A 24382-nucleotide genomic window follows, 5' to 3' on the forward strand; every position below is an offset into this window, starting at 1 on the left:
GGAGCATGTTCATTCTTTTTGTTTATTTTGAAATTATGAGAGCTAATCTTTTAATTCTCAAATTTTTTAAATCAAAATTTTTATTTCAATAGAACTATAAGAAATAATACAGAAATCTTGAGTACCCTTTACCCAGGTCACCCCAATGGTAACAACTTGCAAAATTGTAGAATATCACAGCCAGGATATTGACATTGACACAGTCAAGATACAGAACGTTTCCAACACCACAATGATGTTGCCCTTTTCTGGCCATCTCTCCTTCCTCCCAAACTCCTCCCTCACTTAACCTCTGGTAATCACTAATCTGTTCTCCATGTCTAATGATCTGTCATTTCAAGAATGTTACATAAATGGAATTATACAGTATGTTACCTTTTGGGATTGACTTCTTTTCAGGTTACTGTATGTATCTGTAGTTCATTCTTTTTACTGCTGAACAGTATTCCATTGTATAGATATAGCTAGTCACTCATTGAAGGACATTTGGGTTATTTCTAGTTGTTGGCTATTATGAGTAAACCTGCTATAAACAATTGTATACAAATTTCTGGGTCGACAGAAATCTTCATCTCATTTCTCTGGGATAAATGCCTAGGAGTGCAATTGCTGGGTTGATGAACATTTAGTTAAGAAACTGAACTGGGCAGCCCCGGTGGCGCAGCGGTTTAGCGCCGCCTGCAGCTCAGGGCGTGATCCTGGAGACCCTGGATCAAGTCGGGCTCCCTGCAGGGAGCCTGCTCCTCCCTCTGCCTGTGTCTCCGCCTCTCTCTCTAGCTGTGTCTCTATGAATAAATAAATAAAATCTTAAAAAAAAAAAAAAAAAAAGAAACTGCTGAACTTTTTTCCAGAATGGCTATACCATTATATACTCCCACCAACAATGCCAGAGTAAACCAGTTTCTTGGCATCTTCACCAGCATTTTGTGTTGCTATTTTTTTTTTTTTTTGGCCTTTCTGATAGGTATGTAGTGATATCTCATTGTAGTGCTGATTTGCATTTCCCTAATGACTAATGATGTTGAACACCATTTTATGTACTTTTTGCCATCTCTATATCCTCTTATAAGATATCTGTTCATATCTTTTACCCATTTTCTAATTGGATTGAGGTTTTGTTTTTTATTTTTTGGTAGTGAGTTCTGAGAGTTGTTTACATATTCTAGGTACTAGTCCTTTGTTGGATAGGTGGTTTGCATATATTTTCTTACATTTTATACATTGTCTTTACCTCTTCTTAGTAGACTTTTGCAGAGCAAAAAAGGTTTTAATTTTGATAAAGACCAATTTATGCATGTTTCCTTTTAGGGATTGTGCTTTTGTGGTTTTGTTTGTTTTAAAGATTTTATTTATTCATGAGAGACACACAGAGTGAGAGGCAGAGAGACACAGCCGGCTCCATGCAGGGAGCCCGACATAGAACTCGATCCAGGTCTTCAGGATCACGCTCTGGGCTGAAGTCGGAGCTAAACCGCTGAGCCACCTGGGCTGCCCGGGATTATGCTTTTGTTATCAAGTTTAGGAACTCTTTGCCCAGTCCTGATCCTGAAAACTCTCTCATATATAATTTTACATTGAAGTTCATAGTCCATTTTGAGTTAGCTTTTAAAGAAGGCATGAGATTTAGGTCACGGGTTTGTTGTTGCTGGTGATCGTTTTTACCTATGGATGTCCAATTTTCTAGCACCATTTATTGAAAAGGCTATCTTTCCTTCAATGAATTGTTTTTGCACCTTTGTAAAAAAAAGGAAGTCAATTGGGCATATTTATGAGGATATATTTATGGGTTCTCTATTTTGCTCCATTTATCTGTGTCTGTCTACCTCTCTACAAATATCACACGATTTTTAGTACTTCAGTTATAGAAGTCTTGAAAGCTAGACTGATTTCTCCTACTTTATGTTCCTTTTTCAAAATTGGTTTCACTATCTTTGAGTTCTTTAGATTTCCTTATGAATTTTTGAATAATATTATTTAGATCTACACAAAAATCTTTCTGGGACTTTGATAGGAATTATGTTAAACCTGTATATCAATTTGGGGAGAACTGACAACTTTACAGTGTTAAGTCTTCCACTTATAAACAAGGCATGTCTCTCCATTTATTAGGTCTTCTTTGACTATTTTCATCAGTACTGTGTAGTATTTAGCATACAAATCCTGTGCATATTTGTTTCATTTACCTAAGCATTTTTGAGCGTTTGTAAATGGCATTTTATTTTTAATTTCTGTATGTACACATCCATTTCTAGTATATAGGAAAACAATAAATTTGCCTATGTATCTCTTATATTCTGTAAACTTACTAAACTCACATATTGATTCTAAGAAGTTTTTAAGATAAATATTCTTTAAGATTTTCTATATAAACAATCATGTCATTTGCAAATAGGAACAGTTTTATTTCTTCTCTTCTAATCAGTATTTCTTTTTTATCCTTTCCTTGCCTCATTGCACTGCTAGGGGTTGCAGTACCATGTTGAATACAGGTGGTAAAGCAGGTATATTTGCTCTGTTCCTGATCTTAGGGGAAAGTATTCAGTCTTTCATTATTAAGTATAATGTTAGTTGTAAGATATTTTTTTAGATTCTTTCTAAATTTTCACTCAATTTGAGGTGCTCAAGTGGCTCAGTTGGTTAAGGGTCCAAATCTTGATTTTGGCTCAGGTTATGATCTCAGGGTTGCAAGATTAAGCCCCATGTTGGGCTCCACTCTGGGCATGGAATCTGCTTAAGATTCTCTCTCTCCTTCTCCTTCTGCTCTTCCTCCCTCCTTCCCTCCCTCCCTTCTCTCAAAAAAATAAATACATAAATAAATAAAATCTTGAAAAAAATTTTTTTCACTCGATTTAATGTATTCTTCTCTTTTTCTTGAGACTTCATTATTGACCCATGGAATACTGAAAATTTGTTGTTTTCAAGTGTTTGGAGATTTTCCTGTTATATTTCTGGTTTGATTCCATGTGGTCAGAGAACATACTGCACAATTTCAATTCTTTTAAGTTTGTTGAGTTTGTTTTTTTTTTTATGGCTCAAGATATAGACCATTTTGGTATATGTTCTGTGGACATTTGTAAAAGATGTGCATTCTGCTGCTGTAGGATAGAGTGCTCTATAAATGTCAGATCCTGTTGATTGATGGTGTTGTTGAGTTCTTCTATACCCTTGCTGATTTCTATGTAGTTGTTTTGTCAATTGTTGGGAGAGGGGTGTTGAAGACTCAACTATTTCTCCTTTTAGTTTTATCAGCTTTCCTTCACATATTTTGCAGACCTGCTGTTTAGTACATACCCATTTAGGATTACGAAGTCTTCTTGAAAGATTGACACTGTCATTATTATTTTCTTTTAAGATTTTATTTATTTTTTCATGAGAGACACAGAGAGAGAGACAGAGACAGAGACAGAGACACAGGCAGAGTGAGAAGCAGGCTCTAGGCAGGGAGCCTGACATGGAACTCAACTCGGGTCTCCAGGATCAGGCCCTGGGCTGAAGGTGGCGCTAAACCGCTGAGCCACCCAGGCTGCCCCTGCCACTGTCATTATATAATGTCCTTCTCTGACTGGTAGTTTTTTTGCTCTAACATTGACTTTATCTGATATTAATATATCCAATCTTGCTTTTCTTTGATTAATGCTTACATAGCATGTCCTTTTCTCCATCCTTTTACTTGTCAATCTGTCTGTGTCATTATATTTGAAGTGAGTTTCTAATAGACAATATATTGTTGGGTTTTGCTTTTTAATCTTCTCTGTCAAATCTTTGTTTTTAATTGGTATATTTAGACCGTTTACATTGAATGTACTTATTGATAAGTTAGAGCTTACGTCTGCTTGTTCTGATTTCTGTTTTCTTTCTCCTTTCTTTTTTTTTTTAAGATTTTATTTATTTATTCATGAGAGACACACACACACAGAGGCAGAGACATAGGCAGAGGGAAAGGGAGAAGTAGGCTCCATGCAGAGAGCCCAACGAGGGACTTGATCCCGGGACTCCAGGATCACGCCCTGGGCTAAAGGCAGGCACTAATCTGCTGAGCCACCCAGGGGTCCCTCTCCTTTCTTTTTTTAAAAAAGATTTTATTTATTTGAGAAAGAGAGAGAGAAAGAGCACAAGCTGGTGGGACAGGCAGAGGGAGAAGGAGAAGCAGACTCTCCACTGAGCATGGAGCCCACACAGGATCTATTCCAGGACCCTGAAATCATGATCTGAGCTGAAGGCAGATGCTTAACTGACTGAGCCACCTAGGCACCCTTTTTCTTGTCTATGTGTTTCTTAAATGTCTTTTTTTTTAAGTTTTATTTTTATTTAAGCAATCTTTACACCCAATGTAGGGCTTGAACTCACAACCCTGAGATCAAGAATCACATGCTTTTCTGACTGAGCCAGCCAGGTGCTTCTTGAACTTCTTTTTGTAACACACTTTTTAGAATAGTTTTAGATTTATAGAAATATTATGAAAATGGTAGAGTTTCCCTATGCTCTATATCAAATTTCTCCTCTTATTAACACTTTACATTAGTATTAAATATTAGTTATAAATAATAAAACAATTTTGGTACATTGTCATTAACTAGTCCATACTTTACTCAGATTTCCTTAGTTTTTATCTAATGTCCCTTTTTCACCCCAAGATCCCATCTAGGAGACCATATTACACTCAGTTGTCATGTTTCCATTGGCTCTCCTTGGCTATGACAGTTTCCTCAGATTTTCTTTGTTTTCAATGACTTTGACATTTTTGAAAAGTACCGGCCAGTTATTTTGTAGAATGTCTCTTTACTGGGGGGGGGGGGGGGGGGGTTGGTTCTAATGTCTTTCTCTTGATTAGACTAGGTTTATGGGGTTTAGGGAGGAAGATCACAGAGATAAAGTGCCATTTTCATTACATATCAAGGGTACATACTATCCACATGACTTATGAGTGTTGATTTTGATCACCTGGCTGAGGTAGTGTTCTTCAGCTTTCTCCACTGTAAAGTTATTCTTACCCCCTTTCCATACTATACACTTTGGAAATTAATAACTATGAACAACCCACACTTAAAGAGTGAAGAGCTGGGATCCCTGGGTGGCGCAGCGGTTTGGCGCCTGCCTTTGGCCCAGGGCGCGATCCTGGAGACCCGGGATCGAATCCCACATCGGGCTCCCGGTGCATGGAGCCTGCTTCTCCCTCTGCCTGTGTCTCTGCCTCTCTCTCTCTCACTGTGTGCCTATCATAAATAAATTAAAAAAAATGTTTAAAAAAAAAAAAGATATTTAAGAAAAAAAAAAAAAAGAGTGAAGAGCTATGTTCCACCTCCTTGAGGGCATATTATCTACATAAATTATTTGGAATTCTTCTATTCTATGTAGGAAATTTGTCTCTTTCCCTCATTTATTTATTTAGTCAATGAGTTATTGTATCAGTATGGACTCATAGATATTTATTTTATACTTTGGTATGTAAACATTTTAAAATGTGTTTTAGAATCCATTTTAATTGACCTGTGGTAATTGTACATTTTTAGTGATTACTGTAGGTACTACATTTTACATGTATATAACCTATCATGGTCTACTTTTGTTATCATTTTACCTTATCTGCCTTTACATTCTTTTAACCTCCCCATTTATTATTTTATTTTTTAAGATTTTATGTATTTATTCATGAGAGACACACACACAGAGAGAGAGAGAGAGAGAGGGAGGCAGAGACACAGGCAGAGGGAGAAGCAGGCTCCATGCAGGGAGCCCAACCTGGGACTGACTCACCCTGGGTCTCCAGGATCAGGCCCTGGGCTGAAGGCGGCCCTAAACCACTGAGCCACCCAGACTTCCCTTTATTTTATTTTATTTAAAGATTTTCTTTATTTATTTGAAAGAGACAGAAAGTAAGAGAGAAAGAGAGAGAGCACAAGCAGGGGGTGGGGTGCAGACAGACAGGGAGAAGCAGGCTCCCCACTGAGCAAGGAGCCTAACTCAGAGCTCAATCCCAAGACCTTGAGACCACAGCCTGAGCCAAAAGCAGATGTTACCGACTGAGCCACCTAGGTGCCCATATCTAATTAGTTGTCTTAAATATTTCCCCTATGTACATTTAGAAACACATAGATAATGTTTTCATTTTTGCTTCAAACATAATTTAGAAAACTCTAGAAGAAAAGGAAAGCTTAATATATTTATTCATATATGTGTTTACCTTGTTCTTTCTTCCTGATATTCTAAGATTCCTTCTCCATTATTTCCTTTCTGTTTAAAAAACTTCTATGAGCCATTCTTTTGGGCTAAGTCTGGCAACAAATTCTTAAGTTTTCTTTCATCTGAAGGTGTCTCGACTTCTCCTTAATTCCTAAAGATATTTTCTCTGGGTATAGAATTCTGGGCTTATTGTTCTCTTCTTTTAGTATTTGAATAATATCATGTCACTTTCTTCAGACTTGCATTGTTTCTGACAAGAAATCTGCTGTCATTTAAAATGTTACCCTGTAGGTAAGGTAGTCAATTTTCTCTGTTTATTTTGAAGATTTTTTCTTTTGTCTTTATTGCTCAGAAGTTTAATTATGGTATTTTAATATATGCTAATAATACATAATATATTTCCTTAGATATATCCTGCTTAAGGTTTGCTCAGCTTCTTGAATCTATAGGCTAATATCTTACCAAATTTGGGACATTTTTCAGCCATTATTTTTTCAAGTATTTTTTCAGCCCCATATTCTTTTTCCTCTCCTTCTGGGACTCCATTGACACAAATACTAGATCTTTTGTTATAGTCCCACAGGTCCCTAGGCTTTGTTCATTTTTTTCCACTTTATTTTCTCTCTGTTGTTCAGATTACATAATTTCTATTATTTCTATTTTGCAGTTTACTGATTCTTTCCCCTGTCTTTTTCATTTTTTTGTTGGGTCCATCTGCTGATCTTTGTAGTTGGGTTATTATATTTTTCAGTTCTAAAATTTCCATTTGTGGAGCACCTGCATGGCTTAGTCGGTTAAGCGTCTGCCTTTGGCTCAGGTCATAATCCCAGGGTCCTGGGATGGAGCCCTGCATTGGGTTTCCTGCTCAGCTGGGAACCTGCTTCTCCCTCTCCCTCTGCCTGCTGCTCCCCCTGCTTGTGTGCTCTCTCCCTCTTTCTCAAATGGATGAATGAATTTTTTTTTAAAGATTTTATTTATTTATTCATGAGAGACACGCACACAGAGAGAGGCAGAGACACAGGAAGAGGGAGAAAGAGGCTCTTCACAAGGAGCCTGATGCGGGGCTCGATCCCAGACCCTGGGATCACGTCCTGAGTCAAAGGCAGCCGCTGAACCGCTGAGCCATCCAGGTGTCCCCCGATAAATAAAATCTTTAAAAAGTAAAAATAAAATTTCCATTTGTTCTTCTTTGATTATATCTTTTATTCCTTTGCTGAGTCTTTCCATTTCATTTATTTGTTCCAAGTATGTTTGTAATTGCTTGCTAAGAACTTTTTACACCAGCCAAGTGCCCCTCATGAATGATTTTTTATTGCAACCTGGACATTTGAATGCTATGTTATGGGACTTTGGATCTTATTGAATCCTTCTATTTCAACTGGCTTTATCTGACATCACTCTGACAAGGGAAGAGAATGGTGCCACCTTACTACTGTCAGGTAGAAATAGAAATCGAGGTTCCTCTCTCATTCTCCATTGCCATAGAAGGGGATGCTCCTTATAATTGGGCAGGGGTAGCAGTTCTAGCTCCCCACCTGGTCTCCATAAACCCTATGGTTGTGGCTTTGTTATTGCTGAGTGATGGTGAAAGTCTTGACTCTCCACTAGACCTCCTCTGACAACCACCCAACAAAGAGGGGTGCCTCATGATTGCTGGGTGGAGGTGGAAATCCTGGCTTCATATGTGATCTTTACTAACAGTACAGAGGGTTGAGGACCCTTGCCACTGGCTTATGGGAATGAATGGCCCAATTTTCTACTGGGGCCAGTGGGGATATTGGGGTGCCTCATTATAGCCTCAGCAGGGTGGAAGTTTAGGCTCCCCATTCAACCTTTTCTGGCATGGGAAGGGGCCACTGTTTTTCTTCTGATGTTTAATAGGAGTAGAGCAGTTATTATCTAAAAGTAGTTCGTCTTTCTAGGTTGCTTCTTTCCTGGTCCTTTGGCTAAGAGAGCAGGCTTTTTGTTGAGGCTTATTTTCATCTGTATCCATTGAAGTTTCCCAGTTGCTGGCTTCTTTACCTCTGAGACTGGGATATACAAGACAAAAGAAAACTTACTACCGTGTTGTTCCTCAGACCCTGAGGTCCTTACCAGTCTGCCCTCTTCTCTACACCCTTCAGAGTCTTCTTATGTTAGTTCTATATGTAATGTCCGGGGTTTTCTGTTATATTTAGTGTGCTTAGCAAACAGTATGTTACTATGGATTGAATTGTGTCTCCCCTCTCCAAATTCTTTTTTTTTTTTTTTTTTAATTTTTATTTATTTATGATAGGCACACAGTGAGAGAGAGAGAGGCAGAGACACAGGCAGAGGGAGAAGCAGGCTCCATGCACTGGGAGCCCGACGTGGGATTCGATCCCGGATCTCCAGGATCGCGCCCTGGGCCAAAGGCAGGCACCAAACCGCTGCGCCACCCAGGGATCCCCCCTCTCCAAATTCATATGTTGTAGCCTAACATTCAATGTGATAATATTTGGAGATGGGGCCTTTGAAAGGTAATTAGATTTATATTTAGATGAGGTCCTGAGGTCCTCATGATGGGATTTGTGCCCTTATAAGAAGAGACACCTGAAAGCTTGCTTCTTCTCTCTTTCTGCCATGTGAAGACACAGCAAGAAGGCACTACCTGTAGGCCAGGAAGAGTTATCTCTAGAGCCCAACCGTGTTGACACTCTAATCTTGATCTTCTAGCCGACAGTACTGTGAAAATATAAATTTCCATTGTTGGAGCCACCTAGTTTATGGTATTTTATTATGGCAGCATAAGCTGACTAATACATGTGTCTACTCCATTTTCCTGAAAGCCCTCACTTTTTTAATTACCTGAATAGTTTTCCATGATTGTAGCATAGTTCAATTCTTTCGTCATTCATGGATATTCAGGTTAAATTTTGTTCTTTCATATTATAAACAATTCTTATAACAACATCCTCGCACAGATATCATGAAATACTTACAATTTTATATCTGTCCATTAAATTTTCCAGAGTAGGGATGCCTGGGTGGCTCAGTGGTTAAGCATCTGCCTTTGGCTCAGGGTGTGATCCCAGAGTTCCAGGATCAAGTCCCGTATCAGGCTCCCTGCAAGGAGCATGCTTCTCCCTCTGCCTGTGTCTCTGCCTTCTCTCTGTCTCTCATGAGTAAATAAATAAAAATCTTTAGCAATAAGTAAATAAATAAATAAATTTTCCAGAGTAGCTATCATTGTATAAAAAAGTTATAATTTTTTTTGTTTTTTTTTAATTTTTTTATTTATTTATGATAGGCACACAATGAGAGAGAGAGAGAGGCAGAGACACAAGCAGGCTCCATGCACTGGGAGCCCGACGTGGGATTCGATCCCAGATCTCCAGGATCGCGCCCTGGGCCAAAGGCAGGCGCCAAACCGCTGCACCACCCAGGGATCCCTAATTTTGTATTTATTTAACATTGGCAGATTACTTTTTAAAAATTACTCTAATAATTGATTGTCCCACCATGACAAAATGTTAGGAGGGTGTAGGATAAAAGGTATATATAGAATAATATCATCTATGTAAAAATATATATACTATATTTTCCACACCAAACAAAGCCTGGGGGATGCCTAAGTGGCTCAGTGGTTGAGCATCTGCCTTTGGCTCAGGGCATGATCCCCGGGGTTCCGGGATTGAGTCCCACGTCAGGTTCCCTGCATGGAGCCTGCTTCTCCTTCTGTCTGTGTCTCTGCCTCTCTCTATGCCTCTCATGAATGAATAAATAAATAAATAATATTAAAAAAAAAACAAAGCCTGGAAGGAAATAAATAAAAAGTTAACAGAGGTTATCTCTAAATAGTGGAAATATGCATGCACTTGATTTTATTCCTTATTCTTTTTTGTATTTGCCAAATATTCTGTAATGAGTATGTAATACTTTTTAAATCTGGAGGAAAAAAAACAATAATATCAATATGATTTGCATAAAGGAAGTAATTATTGGAAAGTGCAAATTAGTTTATAGTCAAATCTTATAGCAGTTGCCATTTGAGAAAAATCTGTATAACAGAAAGATATTTAAAGATCAAGCTGACCTGACCCACCAATTTCAGTTCTAGGAATTTATCTTACAAAGACGTTTGCATATATGCCCAGAGATATGCAGTTTGATTCACTGCTTGTGATAGCAATAAACAGAAGATGCCCTAAATGTGCAACAATATGGAATCAGTCAAATAAATCACAGTATAATTATGAAAAAGAACAATGCAGTCCCTGAAAAGAAATGAGGTGGAAATAGATAGACAGATATAGATATATATAAACACACACAAATGAATATAAAACAACTTTCAATATAGCTTTCTAATTTAAAAAAAAAAAAAGGTTAGAACCGCTATCTGAATGTCTCTTTTGTTTTCCACTATATTATATCCCGAGCACCAGAGGGAATATAGAATATCACCTAGCACTTGTAGGCGTTCACTATATACATATACATGCACATCCATATATGATGAATTTATTAATTTATGTAAGAAAAGAGAGGACTGTATACATATATGCATAGATCATCTCTTGAAGAAAACACAAAAACTGTTAAAAGTTGCCTTTGGGGAAGGAAACTAAGAAACTGGGGATCAAGGGTAGAGGAAGATTTATTGTCACTTATTAAAAATGAGACAATAGGCCCAAAATAGAGTCACTTATGCTAATCCCCACATCAGCAAACCAAGACCCTCCTAGGAATGTAATCTTTAGCCAGTCAGTCTGGAATTACCTGGTTAGACAGCATGGTATATGCTGTCTGTCCCCCTTAGGGAGGTGCTCCTGCTTGAAACATGCACTCTTTGCTAATGAACTTCCTTCCTAATCTAATTAACTTTCCAGTCAGCTCCTCATTTGTCTAGCTTCACTAGTTCCATGTTGGGAACTGGTGGTAATTCAGATCACAGTTCAGCATTTGATTGGAAAACCCAGATCTTGGCTTCATCCTCTGATTCCAAACTGGGAACCGCTAGCAATTTAGTCTGCAATTCCTCTTTTACTTGGAATTTCCCTAGATTCCACCATAGGAACTGCTGGTTGGTATCAGCCCACAGTCCGCATTTTGGGAAGTTTGCGAATACAATCCTTTCTTCCAACCCCAGCTTCATGTTGGGAATTGCTGGTGGTTCACACAGGGCCTCATTTTGGCCAGGCCACAGTAACATCTCTTGGTTACTACTGGTGTGTTAAGATGCACGTATTTGTTTTGTTTTGTGTAGATAAAGGCTCTTGCTACTCAGGAGCAGCTGCAAAATTGGTGGACACAGGTTGAGCATTTAAAAGCTGTCAGAGCACTTGCCACCTAACTCAAAGACTCCTGTGTCAGTACAAGTTGCTCATAGGTTAGACTGACATTAGGTCACCCAACAATCTCAAGATTGAGATACATTGTAAAAGATTACACAATTCCCAACCCAGCATTACATCCCCTTTAGGCTCCAAGAGACCCAAAGGTTTAGCTTAAAAGATAAATAAATAATGATAAAGATGGGACCCTTAAAATTCTAAAAAGTTAATCATGTCACTTTCCAAGCATACATGCTTATTTTATGTCTAAGAACTATGGTTCAGAGCCATAAATCTCTACAAAAATGACCAAATCCTACTAAAAACAACCTAAGAGATGCCTGGGTGGCTCAGTGGTTGAGTGTCTTAGCCTTTTGCTCAGGGCTTGATCCCGGGGTCCAGGATTGAGTCCTGCACTGGGCTCCCTGCAGGGAGTCTGCCTTCGGCACAGGGCTTAATCCTGGAGTCCTGGGATCAAGTTCTATATCAGGCTTCCTGCAGAGAGCCTACTTCTCTCACTGCCTCCACCTCTCTCTCTCTCTCTGTGTCTCTCTCATGAATAAATAAATAAAATCTAAAAAAAAATAAATAAACAAAAACAACCTAAGATTAAACAAGATCATTTTTGTATCCTGAGAACTTAGATAGTTAACAGCCAGGTTGAGGGCCCCAAAACATGGCTACACAGAAATGTGGTTTGACCTCCATTTGTGGCTAAGGGTCCTATAAAAACTTCAGCCAGCCCTCATGGAAATTGTAATAATCATTATGAGAAATACTCCAATTAGATAAGGTCATTTAAGAAATGCACTTGAGGGACACCTGGGTGAATCAGCAGTTAAGTGTCTCTGCTTTTGCTCAGGGCATGATCCCGGGGTCCAGGATTGAGTCCTGCATTGTGCTCCCTGCAGGGAGCCTGCTTCTCTCCCTCTGTCTATGTCTCTGCCTCTCTCTGTGTGTCTCTCACGAGTAAATAAATAAATCTTAAAAAAAAAAAGATGTGCACTTGATAAAATTTCCTAAATTAAGCAAATAGAATGAGGTACTTATTTGCAGAAGCCTCCAAAAGGTGCAAAAATTCCAAAGATAAACAAAATTGATAAACCACTAGTCAGACTCATTAAAAAAGAAGAAGAAGAGAAACTGAGAGGACCCAAATAAACAAATGTAATAATGAAAAAGGAAAATAGCAACCAACACCGTAGAAATACAGTTACAACAGAAGATGAAAACCTATGTCAGGACACCTGGGTGGCTCAGTGGTTGAGCGTCTGCCTTTGGCCCAGAGCATGATCCTAGGGTCCTGGGATCAAGTCCCACATCAGGCTTCCTGTATGGAGCCCGCTTCTCTCTCTGCCTTTGTCTCTGCCTCTCTCTCTCTCTCTCTCTAGGTCTTTCATGAATAAATAAATAAAATCTTGGGGGAAAAAAAAGAAAACCTATGTGTCAACAAATTGACAGCTTAGAAGAAATGGATAAATTCCTAGAAACATATAACCTACCAAACTAAAGCAAGAAGAAATAGAAAATTTGAACAAACCCAATTACCAGCAATGAAATTGAATCAGTAATCAAAGAAGTCCCAAAAAACAAAAGTCTAGGACCAGATGGTTTCCAGGTGAGTTCTACCAAACATTTATTTATTTGTTTATTGATTGCCCATAATCAAAACTTTATTGGAAAATAAAATAGGAGATGACTGTTATATACCTACAAAATTAAACATAATATCTTGGTATATTAACAGGAATTACTGAACTGATAAGGCTTTCTTCGATATAACACTAATTCAGGAGGTTGTGTAGATCATTAGTGTTACTTTCTTCTAAATGAACACCCTTCTGTGAGTCTGGCCTTTTCTCCTGTTTGCTTCAACACTGTTGAGCAGCCTTCACAAAGAACCACTGTCTGAGCATGGCTGAAAACCATGGTTGTCTTGTAGCAACCCGGACATTTTATAACCATAAAATAGGAATTTGAGTTTTGAACTACCCATTTCTTTTTATGTTTTTTCTTTTCCTCTTCCAAGGATAGATGTATTAAATCTCTAGCCCAAGGCATATTGATCCTTCACAAACCCAGCCAACCAAATCTCCAAGGTGACACCCCTAGTGAGAAGCATGTGACTAACTTTTACCAAACATTTAAAGAAGTATTAATACCTATTCTCAAACCATTCCAAAAAATTGAAGAAGAAGGAAAACTTCCAAAGTCAATCTATGAGGCCAGTATCACTCTGATTCCAAAACCAGATAAAGACACCACCAAAAAACAACAGCAACAAAAAAACCACAAAACTACAAGCCAATATCGCTCATGAATATAAAATACAAAAATCTTCTACAAAGTATCAGCAAACTGAATTCAATAATACATTAAAAAAATCATACACCACAATCAAATGGGGGTTTATTCTTGGAATGCAAGGATGGTTCAATGTTCATAAAACAATGTAATACATTACATCAATAAGAGAAAGGATAAAAACCATATGATCATTTCAGTAGACACAGAAAAAGCATTTGAAAAAGTACAACATCCATGTATGATAAAAACCCAAGGGATGCCTGGGTGGCTCAGTGGTTGAGCATCTGCCTTTGGCTCAGGGTGTGGTCCTGGGGTCCCAGGAACAAATCCCACATCAGGCTCCCTTTGAGGAGTTTGTCTCTCCCTCTGCCTGTGTCTCTGCCTCTCAGTGTCTCTCATGAATAAATAAAATCTTAAAAAAAACCTCTCTGAAGTAGGTTTAGAGGGAATATATCTCAACATAATAAAGGACATATGAAAAACCCACAGCTAAAAACAAAAAAAAAAAAAAAAAAAAGAAAAACCCACAGCTAACATCATACTCAATGGTGAAGATCTGAGATCTTTCCCTCTATGGTCAAGAACAAGACAAAGATGTTCACTCTCACCCCATTTATTCAACATAGTACTGAAAGTCCTAGCCACAGCAATTAGACAACATAAAGAAATAAAAGGCATCCAAATAGAAAGGAAGAAGTAAAACTATATGCAGATGACATGATACTATATATAGAAAACCCTAAAGACTCCACCAAAAAACGTTTAGAACTGATAAATGAATTCAGTAAAGTTGTAGGATACAAAATCAATGTACAGAAATCTGTTGCATTCCTATACTAACTAATAAAGCAGGAGAAACTGAAATTAAGAAAACAATCCCAGTTATAATTGCACCAAAACCAATAAAATATCTAGGAATAAACTTAACCAGGACCCTGGAAGCTATAAAACACTGATGAGGGGATCCCTGGGTGGCTCAGCAGTTTAGTGCCTGCCTTTGGCCCAGAGCGCGATCCTGGAGTCCCGGGATCGAGTCCCACATCGGTGCTCCCTGCATGGAGCCTGCTTCTCCCTCTGCCTGTGTCTCTGCCCCTCTCTGTGTGTCTCTCATGAATAAATAAGATCTTTTAAAAAAAAAGAAGAAAGAAGAAGAAAAAGAAAGAAAGAAAGAAAGAAAGAAAGAAAGAAAGAAAGAAAGAAAGAAAGAAGGAAAGAAAGAAAGAAAGAAAGAAAGAAAGAAAGAAAGAAAGAAAGAAAGAAAGAAAGAAAGAAAAAGAAAAACAAAACTGGAGATATCACAAATCCAGATTTCAAGTTATATTACAAAGTGGTGGTAAGTATAACAGTATAGTACTGGCATAAAAATAGACACATAGATCAATGAAATAGAACAGAAAACTCAGAAATAACCAAAATTATTTGGTCAATTAATCTTTGACAAAGGAGGGTGGCTCAGCGGTTTGGTGCCTGCCTCTGGCCCAGGGCGTGATCTTGGAGTCCCCAGATCGAGTCCCGCATTGGGCTCCCTGCATGGAGCCTGCTTCTCCCTCTGCCTGTGTCTCTGCCTTTCTCTCTCTCTCTGTGTCTCTCATGAATAAATAAATTAATTAATTAAATCTTTAAAAAAAATCTTTGACAAAGGAGATGAGAATATGTCATGAGAAAAAGATAGTTTCTTCAACAAATGGTGTTGGGAAAACTGAACAACAACATGCAAAAGAATGAAACTGGACCACTTTCTTTCACCATACACAAAAATAAACTCAAAGTGGATTAAAGACCTAAATGTGTGAGATTCCTGGGTGGCTCAGCAGTTGAGCATCTTGCCTTTGGCTTAGGGCCTGATCTCAGGATCCATGATTGAGTCCCACATCAGGCTCTCCGCAAGGAGCCTGCTTCTCCCTCTGCCTTCTCTGTCTCTCTGTGTTTCTCATGAATAAATAAATATTTTTTTTTAAAAAAGGGGCCTAAATGTGAGACCTAAAACCATAAAAATCCTTTCCCCCCCAAATTTTTATTTAAATTAAAAAAATACAAGAACACTATCTCAAAGGGATACATTCACCCCTGTGTTTATTGCAGTATTATTCACAATCCCCAAGATATAGAAGCAGTCCAAGTGTCCATCAGTAGGTGAATGATAAAGAAGAGGTGGTATATATACTACTAAGCTACAAAAAAAAAAGAACAAAATTTTGCCATTTGTAACAACATGGATGGAGCAAGAGTATAATGCTAAGCAAAATAAATCAGTCAGAGAAAGGCAAACACTATATGATCTCACTCATATGTGGAATTTAAGAAACAAAACAAACAAGCAAAGAAAAAAAGAGAGGGAAAGAGAAAAAGAGGGAGAGAGAGAGAAACCAAGAAACAGGTTCTAGAGAACAAAACTGATGGTTATCAGAGTGGTGGGGATGCGGGGACAGGGGACATAGGGGATGGGGATTAAAGAGTACATTTATCATGATGAAAAAGAAAGGTTTCTGGGGCACCTGGGTGACTCAGTGGTTGAGCAGCTGCCTTCAGCTCAGGTGGTGATCCCCAGGTCCTGGCATCCAGTCCCGCATGAGGCTCCCCGCAGGGAGCCTGCTTCTCCCTCTGCCTATGTCTTTGCCTCTCTCTGTGTGTTTCTCAGGAATAAATAAAATCTTTAAAAAAATAAAAATAAAAATAAAGGTTTCAAAATTCCAAAATACCTTCATTAAAAAATTCATTGCAGGGCAGCCCTGGTGGCGCAGCGGTTTGGCGCCGCCTGCAGCCTGGGGTGTGATCCTGGAGACCCGGGATTGAGTCCCCACATTGGGCTCCCTGCATGGAGCCTGCTTCTCCTTCTGCCTGTGTCTCTGCCTCTCTCTCTGTGTGTCTATGAATAAATAAATAAAATCTTTTTAAAAAAATCATTGCAAAAAAGCAAATGAAAAATTAAAGACACAAGTGGTACCTAAAACAAAAGACTGTAAGGCTGAAGTAACACCTACTGCTCCCCTCTATCCTTCATGTGAGGATTCATTGTAGTAACCCTCCACCTGAATTGTCTTTCCACTCTGAAGGGACTACAAGACCATAAACAAAAGTCTGTCAAACGAGTGACCTTACACACACACCCTTACTACCCTCAAAAGAGGGCCCCTGTCTGCACCCCTCCCAGAATTGATGAGACTCTACGGGATTTTCTGGTAAACTGCTATGTCCTTTGCTTCAAGCAGCCAAGGGAAAACTAAAATAACAACTAATGGGGGATTCCTGGGTGGCGCAGCGGTTTGGCGCCTGCCTTTGGCCCAGGGCGCGATCCTGGAGACCCGGGATCGAATCCCACATCGTGCTCCCGGTGCATGGAGCCTGCTTCTCCCTCTGCCTGTGTCTCTGCCTCTCTCTCTCTCTCTCTCTCTCTCTCTCTCTCTCTCTGTGACTATCATGAATAAATAAATAAAAATCTTTAAAAAAAAAAAAAGAACTTTAAAAAAAAAAAAAAAAACAACTAATGGAAAGAGGTGCCTGAGTGGCTCAGTTGGCTAAGTGTCTGCTTTTGGCTCAGGTCATGATCCTGTGGTCCTGGAATCAAGTCCTGTGTCAGGCTCCCTGCTCAGCAGGGAGTCTGCTTCTCCCTCTCCCTCTGTCTGCCTGCCCGCCATTCCGCCTTCTTGTGCTCTTTCTCTCTGTGTGTCAGATAAATAAATAAAATCTTAAAAAAAAAAAAAAAAAAACTAATGGAAAATTTTGCCAAATTCTGGTAGATAGCAGAGCTACAGATGGGATCCTGGAAAAACTAGCAGAGCCCAGCTATAGGTGAGAACTCCTACCAGTGTCAGCTCTTCTGTATCTCTGACTATAGTACCAAGTGGAGAGAGAAAATAAAATATCTTTTGCATCCTCTTTGCGGCTACCTCTTGAGTCCAAGGGGTTGTTCAATACTGCTAAGAATATTTACTGTTTGTCCTAGCTGAACACTGACAAGGTATTTAAAAGGATTTCTTTTTTTTTTAAGATTTTATTTATTTACTTGAGAGAGAGAGACACAGAGAGCATGAACTGGGGAATGTGCAGAGGGAGAAGCAGACTCCGGGCTGAGTGCAGAGCCTGATGTGGGGCTCCTTTCCGGGACCCTGAGATCATGACCTGAGCTGAAGTCAGATGCTTAACTGACTGAGCCACCCAGGCACCCCTAAAAGGATTTCTTTTAAGTTTTTCAGTCTTCTCTCCCTTATGCTAAAAGGAAACTTTGTGCCCAGAGAAGGTGGGGGAGCGATTTGAAGATAATGTGACTGGATGGCCAGATGGGCTTCTTGCTATCTTTTAGGCTACAGCCCAACTCCTTGGAGAATTGAAAGCAGCTGCCTTTACCTAGAAACAATTCAAAAAACATAAATTTTTTTAAATCAATCCCCAAACCTCCTCTATTTATCTCAAAAGACTTGTAAGTACTGTAAAACTTTTTGGCTCTAAGAAACAAAAATTCTTCTTAAGGGAACTTGCCTTCTTTCCCTGTGCCTTTGAGATGTGTATATCCTATTAGTCTATAAATTTAAGGGAGATAATTCTTCTTATCAGAAGAAAAACAAAAGGGGAGAAATGTTATTTGGGACTTGGACAAATTAAAAATATTGTGTCTTGCCACTAATATCAAGAAAAAGCTTTAGCCATCTGAGCAGGTAATCTTAACTTTTTCCAACTGTTCTTTTATAAGCTAGTAAGTTTTGATTTATCATACCGGTCTCATGGTAGTAATTTAAAAATAAAACCTATAAGGTCTCTGCATCTGTCTATATGTTTACATGAGTCTATATATGTATATATGTGTGTGTGTGTGTGTGTATTACAGATGTGTGGTATTTTCTACCTCCAGATGATATTGTCAAAATTAATTTGTGGGGATCCCTGGGTGGCGCAGCGGTTTGGCGCCTGCCTTTGGCCCAGGGCGCGATCCTGGAGACCCGGGATCGAATCCCACATCGGGCTCCCGGTGCATGGAGCCTGCTTCTCCCTCGGCCTGTGTCTCTGCCTCTCTCTCTCTCTCTCTCTCTCTGTGACTATCATAAATAAATAAAAATTGAAAAAAAAATATTTAAAAAAAAATTAATTTGTGGAAGAACTCTATTTAAATGGGCTAAAGATAATTAAGTGCCTATATGAATCATATATTCATAAAATTCTTAGAAACGTAGTAAAAATGAAACCAAACACTTTTTAGGTTCATGTGATCTGAGGAATCTTTGGTAATTAAAAAAATAGTTTACATTTGTTTGGCTTAATTAAAATAGACATGTCTTTAGAATTCTCAACATTAAAAACAATGCAGATATAGAACTTTTATTATACCTGGGCTTACTAGTCAAATAAGTTCCTGTTATCTCTGTTAAAAAACTTCTCTGTGGGCAGCCCCGGTGATGCAGCGGTTTGGCGCCGCCTGCAGCCTAGGGCTTGATCCTGGAGACCCAAGATCGAGTCCCATGTCAGGCTCTCTGCATGGATCCTGCTTCTCCCTCTGCCTCTGTCCTTGCCTCTCTCTGTGTGTCTCTATGAATAAATAAATAAATAATCTTAAAAAAAACTTACCTGCAAGAAAAAAATAACTTGCCATGATGAAATTTTTATAATTAATCTAAAAATAATAATTGTTAAAAACAAGTAAATAGATAAAAGTGAGATAAAAGTTTTTAGGTGAATTTTTAATGGTTTCCCCCAACCTTTTTAGTAAACTAAGACCTTAAAATTTTGCTAAGTTAAATTAAACAATGGATAGTCTAAATATCTGGATCATTTCTAAATAAGATAAAATGCTGAAACATGAATTACTGAACGTAGGTTTATCCACGTTTGGCTTCCCTTTATAAAGGAACTAAAGATATTTGCATCTACAAGTAAAACATGTTTTGTGCCACATTAAAAAAAATTACTATGAGAAAGCATATGTTTCTAGAAATTATAAAATGTATTTATACATCTGCCAAACCACAGAATGCTAATGTAAAAAATAGTTCATAATTGCTTACTTCATAGTTTCTGCTAGAAATTAAAGGTTTCTATGGGCTGAAAAAGTCTAATATATATATTTTAAACTACTTGAAATAATAAGGGAAACATCTCCATTTACAAGGAAAGTAGGATGTAAGTTTTTGGTAAAAGAAGGTATGGTAGGGATGCCTTGATAACTCGTCAGTTAAGCATCCGAGTCTTGATTTCAGCTCAGGTCTTTTTTTTTTTTTTTTTTTTTTTAAGATTTTATTTATTTATTCATGAGAGAGACAGAGAGAGGCAGAGACACAGACAGAGGAGAAGCAGGCTCCATGCAGGGAGCCTGATGTGGGACTCGATCCTGGGACTCCAGGATCACACCCTAGGCCAAAGGCAGGCGCCAAACCGCTGAGCCACCCAGGGATCCCCTCAGCTCAGGTCTTGATCTCAGGATCATTGAGTTCAGGCCCTGTGATTGATTGATTGATTTAAGATTTTATTTATTTATTTGAGAGAGAGAAGGAGAGAGAGAGAGAAAGCATGAGTTGGGGGGAGTGGCAGAGGAAGCTGCAGACACCCCATTGAACAGGGAGCCAGACATAGGGCTCGATCCCAGAACCCTGGGATCATGACCTGAGCTGAAGGCAGATGGTTTCACCAACTAAGCCACTGAGGATCTAAAAAAAAAAAAAAAAAAAAAGTATGGTAAAAGAAAAATGAAAATGCTATTTTGTTGAGGGAAGAGAAAATAACTGTCCTAAAGTAAGACTCCAATTGTCATTTTAAAATGTGTTTCAGAGTGCCTAGGTGGCTTAGTTGGTTGAGTATCTGACTTTTGATTTTGGCTCAGGTCATGATCTCAGGGTCATGAGGATGGAACCCCACATCCAGCTCTGTACTGAGCATGGAGCCTGCTTGGGGTTCTTGCCCTCTCCCTCTGCCCCTGCTTGTGCACGCTCTCTCTCTCTCTCAAAAAATAAAATAAAATAAAAATTGTGTCACAGAAATAACCAAACTTCCTTGTCAATTCCATTATAATGAACTTTCATCATGTCTTTAACACTGAGCCTTTTTTAGGAGGCTTTTGTCATTTATTTATTTTTATTTTTATTTTTTTAAAGATTTTATTTATTTATTCATGAGAGACACAGAGAGAGAGAGAGAGAGAGAGAGAGAGAGGCAGAGACACAGGCAGAGGGAGAAGCAGGCTCCATGCAGGGAGCCCGATGTGGGACTTGATCCCGGGACTCCAGGGGAAGGCAGGTGCTAAACCCTGAGCCACCCAGGGATACCCGTCTTTTGTCATTTATAGATGGTTCATGTTTTACACAGATGCTTTTGCATAAATTCTTACAATACTTCTTCACCAAGAAGATTCATTGAAAGGACTCTGGCAAACACACGGTTCTGATAACTTTAAGATAAAAAAGTGAACTAGGTAAGAATTTCCAGAATTAATGGGGAAAAAACCTGGATTTAAGCAAGAATTAATAACATGGGACTTAATGAGCTGAGGAGGATGATTATAATTTTTATGATTTCTTGCTTGAAACATCGCTCGTTCTTTAATGTTTTATCTTTCCAGACTGAGGAAATTTTTCCTCTTAAGCCATTTATGACTTGTAATGTTAGTAAAATATGATGCCTCTGTGATCAAAAATGAAACATTTACTTTTTCTCCCTATCTGATCCCTCCAAAATTTGAAAACTCTTGAGTATTCTTTTTATGACAAAATAGTTATTTACACAAGTTCAATGAGAATATGTTATCCTTGTAATAGGGCACAAATGGGAACATTGGTTAGATGACAAGGCTTTTTTAAAGATTTTATTTATTTATTCACGAGAGACACACAGAGAGAGGCAGAGACACAGGCAGAGGGAGAAGCAGGCTCCCCCCAGGGAGCCCGAACTGGGACTCCAGGATCAGGCCCTGGACTGAAGGCGGCGCTAAACCGCTGAGCCACCTGGGCTGCCCTATTACCAAGACTTTGACTAGAATGTTTTATTTAAGAGAGATGGGCATAGACCCAGATATGACTAGACAGCTTTGAAGATATAAGGTTAAAAAAAAGAAAGAAGGAAGGAAGAAAGAAAGAGAAGAAGAAAGAAAGAAAGAAAGAAAGAAAGAAAGAAAGAAAGAAAGAAAGAAAGAAAGGAAGGAAGGAAGGAAGGAAGGAAGAAGGAAGGAAGGAAGGAAGGAAGGAAGGAAGGAAGAAAGAAAAAGAAAGAAAGAAAGAAAGAAAGAAAGAAAGAAAGAAAGAAAGAAAGAAAGAAAGAAAGAAAGAAAGAAAGAAAGAAAGGTCGACTTCATGGAGCCAATAAAGCCCCTTGGAAAAATTGGCCTGGTACCTTATTCATAAGGTTTCAGCAAAGCAGTCTTTTTTTTTTTCTTTAAAGATTTTATTTATTTATTCATGAGAGACAGAGAGAGAGAGAGAGAGGCAGAGACACAGGCAGAGCAGAAGCAGGCTCCCTACAGGGAGCCCAATGTGGGACTTCCCAGGATCAAGCCCTGAGCCAAAGGCAGACGCTCAACCACTGAGCCACCCAGGCATCCCTCCAGCAAAGTAGTAAAAAAAAAAAAAAGTTTATATGGTCAATTACTATTCTTGCTGCACTTATGTAAATAACCAGACCAAGTTTAATGCAAGCAAATTTGTTTTATTGTGATTATCTTTGATAAAAATGGGGATAATTGTAGAGACAAACATTATGTTTGCATCTTTGTCCATGTTAGATTCTAACCCTGTTAGCAGTCTTTGAGTTGTTCTTATATACCTGTATACCAGACTGGGTCCTGAATTCTCCTACTTTCCTCAAATATCTGGCTACAACTCCAAATGAACATTTCTGATTTTCTTTCCTCCTTTTGATCTGGAATCACTAAGAATAAAAACTGCCTTTGAATCTCCTTGGATGGAACTAAACCAGGTCCTCCTTGCTACCTGAATGGCAGCCAAACTCCAGGGACGTGAGCCTTGGGTACATGCCTTACAGCTGAAGAAGTCTCCACCTGCCATCTGGCCCTGTGCACCTCAAAACCTTTAAGCTGGAGACCTCAGAATCAAATTGTCTAAGAAGGGGATCCCTGGGTGGCGCAGCGGTTTGGCGCCTGCCTTTGGCCCAGGGCGCGATCCTGGAGACCTGGGATCGAATCCCACATCAGGCTCCCGGTGCATGGAGCCTGCTTCTCCCTCTGCCTGTGTCTCTGCCTCTCTCTCTCTCTGTGACTATCATAAATAAATAAAAATTTAAAAAAAAAAGATTTAAAAAAAAAAAAAAACAAATTGTCTAAGAAGAGATGTAGCTGACAGTAGATAAATTGCTTCCACCAAAGAAGCTGGATCAAGGCTTCATACTTAAACTGAACATGAAGCTCTTTCTTTTCTCTTTCTTTCCTTCACTCTGGTATTGGCTTGGAAAGATAACACCCTCATCTGTATCTCCCAGGTCGTTACTAAGGGTGGGGTGCAGGGGGTGGGGGTGGGGGTGAAGGTTAACCCTTCAGACTGCTAGATTTGTCACCAAGAAATTTGATCTGTCCATGATGCTAGAGACTTCCCCCTGGTCCATTTCCCTGCCTCTGGTTTACAATCCCAAACCTAGGAAAGGGACACAAGACAAGGGTAATCAGAATAAAACCACCTGTATGGTCTACAGACCCTTACATTTTACTGGTCTCCCTGACTGTCACCTTTCCAGTCCTGAACCACAGACTCAAGCAGGAATTACCAGGAGGCATTCATGATTCAAAATTACCTTGGTAGCTCAGGGCTCCCCTGGCTACTATTAAATGCAAATGAGGCTACAATCAAGAACTTATCCTTAACTCTAGAAAGTATTGCAGATGGGGGCAGCCCAGGTGGCTCAGCAGTTTAGTGCCGCCTTCGGCGCAGGGCGTGGTCCTGGAGACGTGGGAGGGATGAGTCCCGAGTCCACGTGGGGCTCCCTGCATGGAATCTGCTTCTCCCCTCTGCCTGCGTCTCTGCCTCTCTCTCTCTCTCATGAATAAATTTTTTTAAAATCTTAAAAAAAAAAAAAAAAAAGTATTGCAGAACCCACTGCTAAAATAAAAAGTGCCTGGCAAAAATCCTTAGATTCTGGCCAAAGTTATTCCTGATGATAAGACAGACTTTAAATCTCTTTTAGCTGAGCAAGGAGGTGTCTGTGTTGTGGCCAACACCACCTGCTGGGCCTGGATTAACACCTCTGGGGAAGTTGAAACTCCATTACATAAGGCCACTGAACAAGCCTCTTGGTTTGAAAAGTGACTCTTTTAGTGGTGCCTTTCTTTTTAACTTACTTGATTTTTATTGTTTTGGGTTTTAGGGATCATGATTCCAAAGTGCACTCCAAACATTGGGAATTACCCTGCTTATAATGATCACAGTAGTCTATCTGGTGCACTGTATCTTCTCAAAGGCTTTATTTATTTATTTATTTATTTATTTATTTATTATTTATTTAATTTATTTGAGAGAGAGAGAGAGGGCACAAGCAGGGGGAGGGGCAGAGGAAGAGGGAGAAGCAGACTCCCAGCTAAGAGGTGTGCCCAACCCGACCTGGGGTTCAATCCCAGGACCCCAGGATCATGACCTGAGCTGAAGGCAGATGCCTTCACAGGTGACACTGAGCCACAGGTG

General features: G+C 39.1%; 2 protein-coding genes across 6 annotated transcripts in view; both read right to left on the reverse strand.

Annotated features, from left to right (window-relative positions):
• Nucleotides 1-24382, reverse strand: part of CD4 (CD4 molecule) — a 97287-nt gene that overhangs the window by 12472 nt on the left and 60433 nt on the right. The gene's annotated exons all lie outside the window — the stretch shown is intronic.
• Nucleotides 11810-14856, reverse strand: LOC112675361 (40S ribosomal protein S27-like). The gene has a single exon (XM_049102464.1). The coding sequence runs from the start codon at nucleotides 13533-13535 to the stop codon at nucleotides 13290-13292; it is 246 nt and encodes an 81-aa protein (XP_048958421.1). The 5' UTR covers nucleotides 13536-14856; the 3' UTR covers nucleotides 11810-13289.

The sequence above is a fragment of the Canis lupus genome, chromosome 27 (assembly GCF_003254725.2).
Source record: "Canis lupus dingo isolate Sandy chromosome 27, ASM325472v2, whole genome shotgun sequence".
In the NCBI taxonomy this organism is placed as follows: domain Eukaryota; kingdom Metazoa; phylum Chordata; class Mammalia; order Carnivora; family Canidae; genus Canis; species Canis lupus.